Raw genomic sequence first — 13,394 nt, 5'->3', positions numbered from 1 at the left:
GAAAATAAGGAGAAATTATTTCTGATATTCAGGGAGATAGTAAATTTATGATTGAACTTAAAGGAAAAAAACACTCGAGTTAAGCAAAGGTCTGGAAAAAGTAAAAAGTAAATAATAGCTTGAAGAATAGGAAATAGTCAGAAATGACTAGATATGGTATGTAAAGGCACAATAGAATACTGGTGGAGAACCAAAGGTTTTACAAGCAGGAGAGTGGTAAGAATACCAGGAAGTTACAGATTTTGAAGACTGAAAGTAGAAAAACCACTAACATTAGTACTTCATTCAGAAATAGCATAAACAACCTGGGAACATGTCTTTGAATAATAGTGGAGATACTAAAAATAAGGATGCAAAGCACTTTAAAAGAAAATGCCTTCCTAAAAAGCTCTTGTCAATCTCCTCATAATTGTTCACTGTGCCCTGTACCTACTGGCAACATAAACTTTTCCTTGCTAGTTCTTCCCTCATGGTTTGTGTATACTTGTAAAAAATAGAAATGATATGCTTCTGAGGAGTGAAGGAAGAAATTTCATCATACATTGTCCCTTTAAAGGAAAACAATCCGTATTAGTTCTCACTTGGTTAGGCCAAAATATGGACACTAAATATTTACACTTAGGGAAACAACAGGGAAAAACATATTAATAGAATAGAACCCAAATAATATATGCTTCTACATAAAACCTGAAGTTACTATGTGTGGACAGGCTAAGAATGGTCAGTTCTTCAAGTCTTCCCATTTAGTGAATAACCAATTTCTTTCTTTCTTTTTTTTTAATTTTGTGGTGCTGGGCATTGAACCCAGCGCCTTATGCATGCCAGGCAAGCACTCTACCAACTGAGCTATATCCCCAGTCCTGAATAAACAGTTTCTGAGAGCAAAAGATGAATTTAAGTTTTAAGGTAACATTAGTTTTAAGGTTAAATTCATTTAATCATTTTTTCATAAAAATGACATAATAAACATAAAGCATATTAGTCTGAAATGAATCACTCATAGCAGCTGAATCATAGATTTAATCAACTTCAAAATACTTATTTGGTAAGAAAGAACATAAGTCTATTTATATTTAATATATAAACTTTGATGGCATTATTTAAAAATTTCTGAAAAATTGTGGACATTGAAAACACTTTTTCAAATAACCATATTTAATCATAAAACATAATTATGGAAGAAAATTTGGAAAATACAAAAAAGTTGCTATAGAAAAAAAATCACTTATAAAATACTTATAATCACCAAGTATGGCTAGTCTTTTTCTACGCAGACAGCAATATATATATATGTATTTATTGAAGAAATGGGATTATATGACTACTGTTTCAAAACCTTTTCTATGTAATGTTTCTGTATCTGTTCAACAGAGATTTTTCAAACTACAGGAAGGAAGTATTTAAATAAATTTTCTTAAAACACAGACTTCAAGTTTAGTAACCAAAGAATAATAACTCAATTTATCTATACTGCATTTTAAGGGTGAAGGTATGTGTCAAAAAGCTAAAAAGATAAAATATTTTAGGACAAATTTTGTTATCTTGTGTTCAGGATGGAGTTCTACCCCAAATTCCTGTTTTTCCATTTAGAATACTATATAATTATCATTGCTCCAATGGCACCACAAGGAAATGTCAATCACTACATGACATTTATTAGGTTTTAGGCACTGTTCTGAGTTCTTGACATAACTCATCAGTGCTCATATCTCATGAAACAGGTATAATTATTATTCCTTTTTTGATAAAATAGAGGCATAGAGAGATTCATATTTTGTCCAAGGTCACTAGCCTTAAGAGTGTAGCTGAGATCTGCACATAGCAGCCTGATTCTAAAATTTAAAGGGACAATGTTGAAGTAGAAAGAGTATTATAGTAATGTACAAAGAAGTAAGACCTGGCTTTCTTCAATTTTGTGAAAAATTCGGTTAATGAAATTCAACATTTTGGTTACTGTAGCTTAACATACCTAAGTTTCCAGATAAATTTAACTGTATGAAAACAGATAATTGTTGTAAAGTTAAGCAATCAGGAAACTGGTCATTTGAATTAAAGATTATTTGAGTAAAAACATCATTATTCACAATTGGAAAAGGGTGAAAGGTAAAATAGTCCAGATGGTAGCTAGTGAATTTAAGGGCTAAAAACCTTTTAAGGTTTAAATAATCAGTTCACAATGTCCTTTATCTGGGAGGGGACTGTCCTGCGTTTTGCCTACTACTCCCAAGATGCACAATTTGAGACTTGCATTTCAAAGTGACACTTCCCTACTATAGTTAGATTTCACACATTTAAAACAGTTGGGAAAGGGAAGAAGAAACTCAAATCATGAAGTATTTCGGGTTCCATGTCCCATAGTTTTTTTTTGTTTGTTTGTTTCTCAGTCCAAGTATCTACATGTCAATCTCCAATGCTCCACTTTGCCTCAGAGTCTGCTTTTGCTCAAAATGTTTATTCTGTTGTCAATTCCAGATGAGTCTAAAGAAAATTTATTTCTCTAGCAGAATTTTCACAGATTGTGACTGTCTTCTCCACAAAGTCAGGATGCTTTGCCAAGAAGGCAGACTTTCTCCAGTGGGATGATGCCAGCTCTAACCCGGACATCTTGTGTACAAGGTGAGTTGTCTGTTTCATGGATGAAGTCTTGAAGTTCTGTGAAGTAATACCTTTTTCCCATCCACTGAGTAGCTGTCCATTCATTTTTACCTTTGATGCAAGAAAACCTACCAGGCTTGAACCACAGTGGGAGGGAGCAATCAGGGCCTAAGGAACCTAAGACTGTTGCAACTTAAAGTATCAGTTAACATTTGATGCTTTACATGACTGGTAATCAGGAGGAAAATTTCAGTGGCATTAGGACAGGTTAGCTGTTTCTTCAGAAGTCATGATGAGATGTTTGACTGTTTGTTCCAGTAATTTTAGCAAATGACACCTCAGTAACTGCATTAAAAGTATGTAATTTTGGAATATATTCTCTAAAGAGTAGGATATTCAAGGTTATTAAAAGATTATTGGAGTTGGACATGGTGGTGCACACCGTAAGCCCAGAGGCTCAGGAGTCTGAGACAGGAGGATTTTGAGTTCCAGGCGAGTTTCAGCAATTTATGGAGGCCCTAAGTAATTTAGTGAGACCCTGTCTTGAAAAGGGCTGGGGATGTAGCTCAGTGGCAAAGCGTCCCTGGGTTAAATCCCCAGTACCGAAAACAAACAAACAAAAAAGCCAAACAAATGAATTTCTCTGATGCAAAAAGACTGTAGGAGCCATGTTGGTTCAAGTTACTGTAATTGTAAGCAAAACTAGAACTATTCAGATGGGAAGCACTAAAAAACAAAAAACTCACCCCAATATTGTTCCTCAATTCTAATCAAAGATAAGAATTTCACTGTTATTTATGTAAGAAGAAAATCATTAATAATGCAATTTAGTGTAAAGGATCACTAAATTACAGGCATGCCTCACTTAATGTACTTAAGCGTACATTAAGTACATTTGCTTAATAAAATTTTACAAGAACTGTTCAAGTTGGTCACAAATTCCTCTGAAACTTTGTTTAAACAAGGCAATTTCAGGCTACTGAGGTAGGATCGTTAAGGAGTGGCACCTATTAAATAGACACTTTCATTCGGGTCCCTTATCTAATTATTTAGACAAAAGGAAGAGGGGAACATAGTTCTGATAGTTTCAAAAGTATAGTCTGAAGACAGTCAAGTATGAGAAAAAAATCCAATGATCTGGAAAAGAGGGAGAAGGTTGAAGATTAGGAAGGAGAAGTAGATTCCTGGAGAATGAAAAATTCTATTAGGTTTTTTTAAAGAAAGAGTACTTTCGGTACTCTGACATTCACTATATCACCAATTTGGTTATAATGTCAATTATTCTTTCTTCATTAAAAAGTATGTTTCGGTATTATAGAATATAAAAAAATTTTTCTGTGAGACAGCTGGATTTAACCTGGAAATTAGAGGAAAACAGGATAGCTTTTATAGAAATGTGTGTCAATCTTGTGGGAAAGCATCTACTTTATAAAGCAAGCAATGCCAATAAAAATACCAAACAGAATTAACATCTATATCTCAACACAGGTGCCTGTTAACCCTACCATTTTCTTTTGGTAAAGGAATGCATAGTTGCAGTAATATGCCATTTCTTCCAGCACTTTCAGAGGGAAGCACAATCAATTCTGCAAGCTGAGAGAACTAGGACAATATAAATTGATGACTCAGGCACTTCCCTGGAGGGCCCCAAAGAATATTCTATTTTAAACTCTATTTCACTTTAACAGAGAAGGGAGCAAGAAAGAAATACAGTGTGTTCGGCAAAAAAGTATTGCATAGACTTTAATAGGCTAATTTTATTTTATCTAAGTGACCTGAGTTGAGTTAGCTTTTGTGTTAAAGGAAAGCATTCTTAATAACAGATTAGACATAATCAGAAAGATAAAAAAGAATTAAAGAATGACTTGAGTAGCCATAAATCTAAGGTTAATAGTGGTATTAAATTTTTTTTTGAACTTTTACAGGAGCAGCACTGTGAAGATAGTTGGTTTTTTTATTTAAGAAGATAAGTCATTTTGCTAAATCTAAATTTATTTATAAATTAGAAGAATGATTTCCAAATTATTAAACTCTCCGGCTTATAATCCCAATCCCTACTGAACAACTCAAGGAAATCTCGGGGTACTTACCAGGTGTATTTGGCTCCAGATTTCAGTGGCAGCAGATTAATGGAGAAGGGAAAAGGGAAATAGGTGGATTTGTAGGTATTACAAAATGTCTGAATCTGTGCTGCTCACAAGACTAAGAAATGCTCAATCAGTGAAAAAATAAGGATAGCCTGGGCTACGACCTAGTAACACAAATACAAAATTTCTATTACTTGGATCAAAAATGTCAAATAAAGAAATTATTGACTTTCCTACAGTGTCTATTTGACATGGCTGAATCTCCTATCAATATGTTCCCTCCTCTGCTCACCCAATAGTGGTATTTCTTCTTTACTTGTCTTCAAACCCTAGTTGCTCTTAAATTTGTGCCCTGCAACGCTGCCAGTGCTCTGCACATCTTACATTGTTTATCCTAAATCTTGTTTTCTGTAGTGTGATTCATAAGGATCTGACCATAGTTTGCTGGTAACAAACCTTAATCAATTTGGAAATCACATGGTTGAGTTACTGGAAAGCTGACTGAAGGTATAATTCACTAATATTCTTTGTATTTGTCAACTGGTTGTAAAACTAAAAGCATATTTAGTTTCACAGAATTACTTTCTTACAGGCATGCAAATTAATAACATAGTTTGGAAAAAATTTGAATTATATCCTTGGTAGGAGCCCAAGTAGCTTCAAATGCATTTAGGCATCTTAGGTCCATTTGAAGGTATGTTTTAATGAATAAAGTCCCTAAAAATTTGTGTAGCAATAGGAAAAAGACATATTTGACTTCTGCTAATGAGTTTGGCATGCTTAAGACAATAAACTTTTTTGATAAGCTCCAAACCATACCGAATCTTGCATCCAAATCTGCTTTGGAAAAGAAATTAAAGCAATAGTTTTCATGAATTTTTAAAAGGTAAATTATATTAAGCCAAGGTTGGCATTTAAATTAAATGCTTATTTTTGAGTATGATGCATGATTAAAAGGCAATTACAATGAATGAAAATTAAAAACAAATGTTAATATCTTAGCTTAGCATTAAAAAAAAAAAAAAAGAAAGAAAAGAAAAGAAAAAGAAAAAAACAAACAAACAAAAAAAAGCAAAAAGCAGTGGAAACCTGAGTAAAAAGAAGCCAGGAAGCAGCTGAAAAAGAGACCGGTTCACTGTGAGAAATGTAAGCCTCTCAGACAGTGCTACGGCCCCGAATCCAACAGCTCAGGAACAAGGCCAATTATAGCAAAATATTAAACATGTATGGTGAAGCTGCAAACTTTAAAAGAGTTGTAAGAATGAAAGCAGCTACCTATAAAAGAGCCAGGGCTCCAGAAACCTAAAATCTTTGCTATAAATTACTATGTGCAGAAGCTTCTTTATAGCATACCAAACTCCTCATATATAGTGTACTTCGTAGTATTCAAGCTACACATTTTATGATAAAGGGTTAGGATAATACATCTCTTACTATTCCAATGGGCAAGTAATATTATCTTCTGAAACAGTTGCTTGCATGACTTCAGTTATTGACAGTAAGTTGCTAAGCTACTGCAAATCAATTCTCTAATATTCACCTTTCTGAACCAGAAAGGTCTCATAAGAGACACACAGAAACATGGAATTTTAGAGAACACAGAGGCTTCAATAGACAATACAGTAAAACTCCCTTACTTTGCAAACGAGTAAACTAAAACTCAGGCTTTAAGTGACACAGCTAACAGCAGGCAAAAATGACTAAGAGTCATCAGGATTCTGACTCACAGTTTGCTATTCTTTCACTTTATACAATGTACTGTCCAGAATTTCTTCTGTTTCCTTAGATGGGATAACTCAATCTTACTTCAAATGATCATGCTCAGTAGTTTCACATTTATAACAGGAGACTAGTGCATTCACTTTTCAGTAGTCAAATTAATACTATTTCAATTTAGTTTAAAAGATAGATGACAGATTTATTGTCAATGAGATTAATGTAACTGTGGTCTACCCGCCCACACATGGTTACCAAAGGATTTTATTCTTGAGAAATTTTCCCAACCCTCTCCCTACCTTCAGAAGGGAGAAATAATAGAAAATCCTGATTTATTTTCTACTGCCACACTCTACCAGGTCTAAGAAGAATAATTGACTTAGCTGGGTTAATTTGAGCAAAATTTCTTAAGACTCACATATAAATTTTTAAATATTATTTGTGCTACAGTGAAGAAAATTTGTTCCAAATTTACCAAAGCTTTCATTATTTGATTGAATTAGTTTCACCCTTTTATGTAATAAAAGAAAACATGCTTCTTGATACTTTGTAGGGTATGCAAGTGTTGTGTGGCAAAAAAATTAAAATGTAAAAGATATGGTAAATTTCTAATTTTAATCAGATTGAGATTGTGAAATATAGGGATTAAAAAAAACTCCAAAAAAAGGGGCTGGGGATATAGCTCAGTTGGTAGAGTGCTTGCCTTGCAAGCACAATGCTCTGGGTTCACTCCCCAACACCGCCAAAACAACAACAAAAAAACAAAAACAAAAACAAAACCTTCCAAAAAGTAAACATATTACATTTATATTATATATTAAAATGTAAATTACTATAAAAAATCAAATAGAAAACTGCCTTATATCCTAGTACTTTTAATTTTTCCATTAGGAAACAAATGCACACTTTCTGCAAGCTTTGACATAAAACAGAATCATTAGCTAACTATTAAAAAAGTCCTTAGACTTTTAAGCACTCAAATTCCTACTAATTCTATAAAAAGATCTAATATAATTACCGACATAGTATCTGCTGATTGGCACTGCTAAACTTTTCTTTGCAGGGAAATTTTCTACTATACTTACTAGCATAACAAAAATTCCTCTTAGATAAGAATGTTTTGAAGATTTATCTCTTTTATTCTTCAAACTGAATGATATAAAACTAACTTAAGCTATAAGTTAAGAGGATACTGCATAAAATGACTGAAAGGACAAAACTAGTTATAAAGTGTTATATTATGAATGAGTCATAATAGTCAAGCACAGGGTAAAAAACTAATCAAAGACATGATTCTCTTTTCTGTGTCTGCATTATCCAGATGCAATCTGACTTACTTATTGTTTCCTCTCCTCTTTTCATAACTAGGCATAGAGAAAACATCACAATTAAAAATATCACTAACAATAAGCATATGCTAAAATGTCAGATACTTGGGTTTCAGTCTAGGAATTTGTAATCATTTTCCATTAAGTGGGAAATTCTTTTGCAGGGATGCATTTGTACTAGCACATTAGTTCCAACCTATGATTAAAAATTTTTATTTTGTAGGCAGTTTGATCATGCAAAGGATTACAGATTTTGTCATGGAAAAGAACAAAACTAAAAGGTTCACACAAATACAGAAAAAAGTATAGTTGCTTGACTATATTAAACAGGGTTTAATAGTGAACTGAATTAATTTGTCACACAAAAGGTGTTTAATGAGTAGCATGAGGATAAATTTCTTTTTCTTTTTTTAACTATCATGACATCAGTTGTAATCTGTATTATAGTTTTGGAAGAAAAATCAGACATAAATATCAAACGAAAGTCAATCATTTGAGGTCCAGGAAAGTTCAGAAAATAATTTCTATTAGAACAAAACAACAATGTATGTAAAACTTGAGAAGTATCATGACCAATGGTCCCATGTACAATAACAACTTTTGATGTCTTTTGAAATGAGAGTATATGCTAATTTACATTATTTGACATGGAATGTATTATTAAGCTTCAACTAAAAGGAGTCATATTTGAGACACAGAACACATTATCACATGGCTAAAATGACCTGTTTATACTCAACAGCCTTTGGAAAACATCTGTCACACATACAATACAGGGCTAATAACATAAAGAAAGGGAAGAACCTTTTACTAGGTAAAAGACAACTCCCAGAGGAAACAGGTTAAGGAGGTGAAAGTTTTGCTGCAGGATTATGCTAAGAATGATATTCATCTGATAAAGGAAGTTGATGAATCATAATGATCACTGGAGCCTGCACCATCAAGAAGCAAAGAACACTTCTCATGAGAAGGGCCAGTGCAGAAATATTTCCCCTGAAGGGGAGATAAGCCTCAAGAGCTACACATAATTTCAGGAGCAGCAAACTGCCTCAGAGGAGGTGATGGTGCCTCCATGAGTCACATGTGCATGATATGAGGACCTCCAATAGTTACAAACAGCTAGAAATTCTCTAAAGAAACCAACAATAAAATTGTACTTCAACTTCAAGAGTTATGAAAACCCTGATAAATGCCTTATTTAACAACTGGGACATAAGTACACATCTAGTGTGACACATTTTTATATTGAGATCACAGTTTTCACTGAAGGCTTGAAGAAAATTTGAAAAAGGGCAAAAGGAAAAGAATGCTGAATTTCAATATATTTTATATGTCTAGTATTAGACTGAATTTGTTTTTTTTTCTATATAATCAACAACTGAAAACAAAACACAGAAAATACATGTAAAATATTTCTTTAAAGGCATTGCTACTGAGATTAAGATACTGAAATATCATCTCTCAGTTAGAGTTCTCAATCAAATTTAGGTGGTTTTGGTCTTTGTTTCTGGTTAGCCCTTAAGAAGACATTTTGCCTTGCTTGCCTCTCTTTGCTGTTATGAGGCTGTAAAGAGGGTTTCCATTACCATAGAAGTGAGGACTGGGCAGCTGCACACAAGATTCTTAGCCTGGCAGAACCTTCCCATTGTGGCTCCCATCCTTTTAGTATACAGACCTGATAGTGTGCTGTTTTCTGGCAACTTCTAAGATATGTCCACTCTTTTAATCTCACTGGCTTTCACACTCATATGTATGCATATGTTTAGAATATGACAGTATCTTAATTAAGACTGAAATTTGATGAAGAAAGGCCATGTCCAAGGCTAAGAATTCATAACATCAGAAATGTGACTCACCTGTCTGCTGTGCAGGCTGTGGCAGTGGTTGGTTTAGATGTGAATTGTAATGGACAGAAGGGACAGGGCGGTACTGAGGCTGATTGGAATGATAGTGGCCTGGAGCACAATAACAGGCTGGCATCTAGGATTGTAAGCATTGAGGACAAAAATCAGTTTCATTTGCAAGAGAAGTTTTTTCCTGTGAGGAATAATAGACTGTATGAGTAATAATTCTTCCCAGCATTAATCATCTGAGAACTTATTTTATTTTTAACTGAAAAAAAAAATGAAAAAATTCAAACATACAGTATACCCTAATATGCCCACCAATCATATTTGAATATTTTTGCCATTATGTATTTCAGATTTCTCTTTCTTTTTCAAAACAAAATACTACTGAAATAGCTACAGGCTCTGTCCAATTCCAGTCATTATCCTGGGGTGGAGACATATTAGTACTACCAAAGTTTTTTTTTTTTTTGTGGTACGTAACCACTGAACCACATCACAAGTTCTTTTTGTTTATTTATTTTTTAAATTTTGAGACAGGGTCTTGCTAAGATGTTGAGGCTGATTTCAAATTTGTGATCCTCCTGCCTTAGCCTCCTGAGTTGCTGGGATTACACCACCACGCCTGTCTATAGTTCTATAAATGTTTTAGACTTTTACTATATATCTATAATATATACATATATTGTTGGGTGTTTTAGAAATTTAATTTGTGGCACTTTATATAACTTTATGAAACTTATTTTGCAATTAACTTTTGAAACTCATCTTGTTCAAACATGTACTGAAAGCTCATTTAACTTAACTGTATAAATAAACCAGTTTATGCATTCCCACACTAATACACTGTTGCACATATCACAGTCTTTATTTTTCCTCAAATTTTTAAGGCAAATCAATATGATTTATTTTTTCTTTGAGAGCTATTCATATCAGTGGTGAATTTCTCTTAATCTGACCTAGGCTGGGGTGAAGAATAAATAAATAATTCAGTGATGTAGAAGTAGGTAGTATATTCATTTTAGAGAGGTCATGGGCTCCCTCAGGTTCTGCTCTTGAATTTGGATTACTTCTAAAAGAACAGAAATCTATGGTGATCTTAAAGAGTACCCATCTTGGGCTGGGGTTGTGGCTCAGTGGTAGAGCACTTGCCTAGCATGTATGAGGCACTGGGTTCAATTCTCAGCACCACATAAAAATAAAATAAAGGTCCATCAACAACTAAAAAAAATTAAAAATACACATATTAAAAAAAAAAAAAAAAAGAAGTACCCATCTTATCTGAAAACCAGTCAAGCTTAAAATTCCTAAACTGGTTATAGGCTGAGAATCTCCCAAGTTTATGATAATTTTCCTGTATGTGAAACACTAAAATATATATAACATATGTGGGATCTGTTTATTCATTTTTTTTTCCTTGGAAGTATCAGCAAGTAACTGGTAAACCTTGAAATAATCTTATTCATTATTATGCTCCTTTTTTATTCCTTGTAATTAAAAAAAGACAACATTTTTTAAGGCAAAAATTATAATATTATTTTTGTTTTTACAATGTATATAGATGCAATATATATGACAACAATTAAAAGGATAGCGAGAGGGTAAATGGAATTATACGGTACATGACTGCTATACTTTATTCTCAGTTTCAAAAGTAACTTGTGGTAGACTTTGGTAAACAAAAGGTACATATCATAGCCCCTACAAAAACAAACATTCACAAGTTTCAATGGGATGTAGATAAAAAGACAATATGAGAAATAAAATAGAATATTTAAAGCTCAAAAACAAAAGGTAGGAATGGAAACAAATAGAAATAAGATATATATAAGACAAATGGAAAATGAATAGCAATGTGGTATATCTGAATCTCACCATATTAATAAATATGTTAAATCTAAAGGGTTAGTAACACTCTCATCAGAATGGATAAAAATCTAAAAGCCAACTATAAAATGGACATAAGACAAGCTTTAAATGCAAGGTTGGAAATAAAAGTATAGAGAAGAAGACACGCTACTTAAATGCTACTTTTGAAGGAAAGCTTGTGTCATACCTTTAATCTCAGGAAAAATAGGATTCAAGATAAGAAATACTAAAGATAAAAACATTTCTAAATGATACAAGTGGATGTATCAGGAAGATATAATAAAAATAAGTCTTTATTGGCAATGATGTCTAAAGAGATCTACAAGTTCAAAGTTCCAATGGTCTTTTTTTGCAGAAATGAAAATTTGTTTTGAAATTCATGGGGAAATACAGGAGACCTGAAAGTCAAAATAATTTTGAAAAAGAACAAAGTTGGAAGATGCATAATTTTAATTTAAAAAACTTAATGTACTACTGATATAAGGACAGAAATACAGAACAATGAAGTAGAAGTTAAAGTCAAAGCAAAACAACAAAACCCCTTACATTTAAGATCTACTGATATTCAACAAAGTACTGAGACTCTTCAGTGGGGAAAGCAAAGTGCCCTCAACAAATTGTGATGGAATAATCACACAAACACTAACAAAAGAATGAAGCTGTGCCCTTACTTCATAACATACAAAAATTAACTCAAAATGGATACATGAGCTAACTACAGGAGCTAAAGTCATAAACTGCTTAGGAGAAAACAGAGGGATAAATCTGTATGATCTTGTTTTGGAAATGAATTCTTAGATATGCTATTGAAAGTGTAAGCAGCAAAAGAAAATACAGATAATGTAGACTTTATTAAAATTAAAAACTTTTGCACATCAAAGGATGCAATCAACAAAGTAAAAAGACAACTTTACAGAATGGTTGAAAATATTTACAAATCATACATCTAATAAAGGTCATAGGGTCTAGAACTCATGAAGGTCTATTACAACTCAACAATACAGAGATCAATATAGGCTATACACTGATTCCAAAGATACTGAAAGCATAATATAAGGGGGATGTTAGGAACAACTAAAGTTTGCAGCATCAAATCATCGAATCTGATCCAAAGAGAAACAGGATATTGTAACGGCTCTAAGAAATTCAATCTGAAATTTAAAAACATTCCTTGCAAAAAGTTTCAGGTACAGATGAATTCAATGATGAATTCCAGCAAAAAATTTAGCAAAATTCATACACAAACTCCCACAGAAAATAAAGGAGGGGGAACAATGCCTAACTCATTTTGAGGCCAGCATGGTTCCACCCTGATAATAAAACCAGAGACATTATAAGTAAACTAAGACTAATATCCTTCATGAACATAGATATAAGAATTATTTATACTAACAAATGTAATCAGCAATATTAAAAAGAATACTCTATCATGACTAAGTGGGTCTACTCCAGAAATTAAAGTTTATGTTAAACATTGAAAAGTTAGTTAACCTCAATAATTAATTGACTATTTTAAAACAGTAGAGACGATATTGACCGTTCCAAACAAAAAGAAATAATAAATGTCTGAGATGGTAGATATGCCAGTTACCCTGATCTGCTCATTACATACTGTATAAATGTATTGAAATGTCACACTGTACCCTAGAAATATGTACAATTACTATGTCAATTAAAAATAAAAAATATATTTTAAAACAGCCAAAATAATTCACATTTATAAATTAAAGGAGAGAAATCACAAGATTACCTCAATAGATACAGAAAAATCACTCTAAAAAAGTTCGTACTTTCATTGTAAAGAGTCTCAACAAATTAGGAATAGAAGGGAACTTCCTCAACTTTACAGGATATGTTTAAAAACCCCACAGATGAAAATCACCATTATGGTTTGGAGGCTGTGAGGTGTCCCCCAAAAACTCACATGTGAGACAAGAAGGTTCAGAGGAGAA

At 32.9% G+C, this 13,394-nt stretch overlaps 1 protein-coding gene across 15 annotated transcripts in view; it reads right to left on the bottom strand.

Annotated features, from left to right (window-relative positions):
* Positions 1-13,394, bottom strand: part of R3HDM1 (R3H domain containing 1) — a 110,528-nt gene that overhangs the window by 49,599 nt on the left and 47,535 nt on the right. For all 15 annotated transcript variants that reach the window (XM_079135602.1, XM_079135609.1, XM_079135614.1 and 12 more), the window contains one exon: positions 9,583-9,706. In XM_079135602.1, coding sequence (XP_078991728.1) covers positions 9,583-9,706 — 124 coding nt within the window. The remainder of the gene's footprint in view (positions 1-9,582; positions 9,707-13,394) is intronic.

Source organism: Sciurus vulgaris (assembly GCF_902686455.1).
Source record: "Sciurus vulgaris genome assembly, chromosome: 3".
Classification (NCBI taxonomy): Eukaryota; Metazoa; Chordata; class Mammalia; order Rodentia; family Sciuridae; genus Sciurus; species Sciurus vulgaris.
Note: the sequence above shows the minus strand (reverse complement) of the source record. Positions and strands in the feature narration are given on the sequence as shown.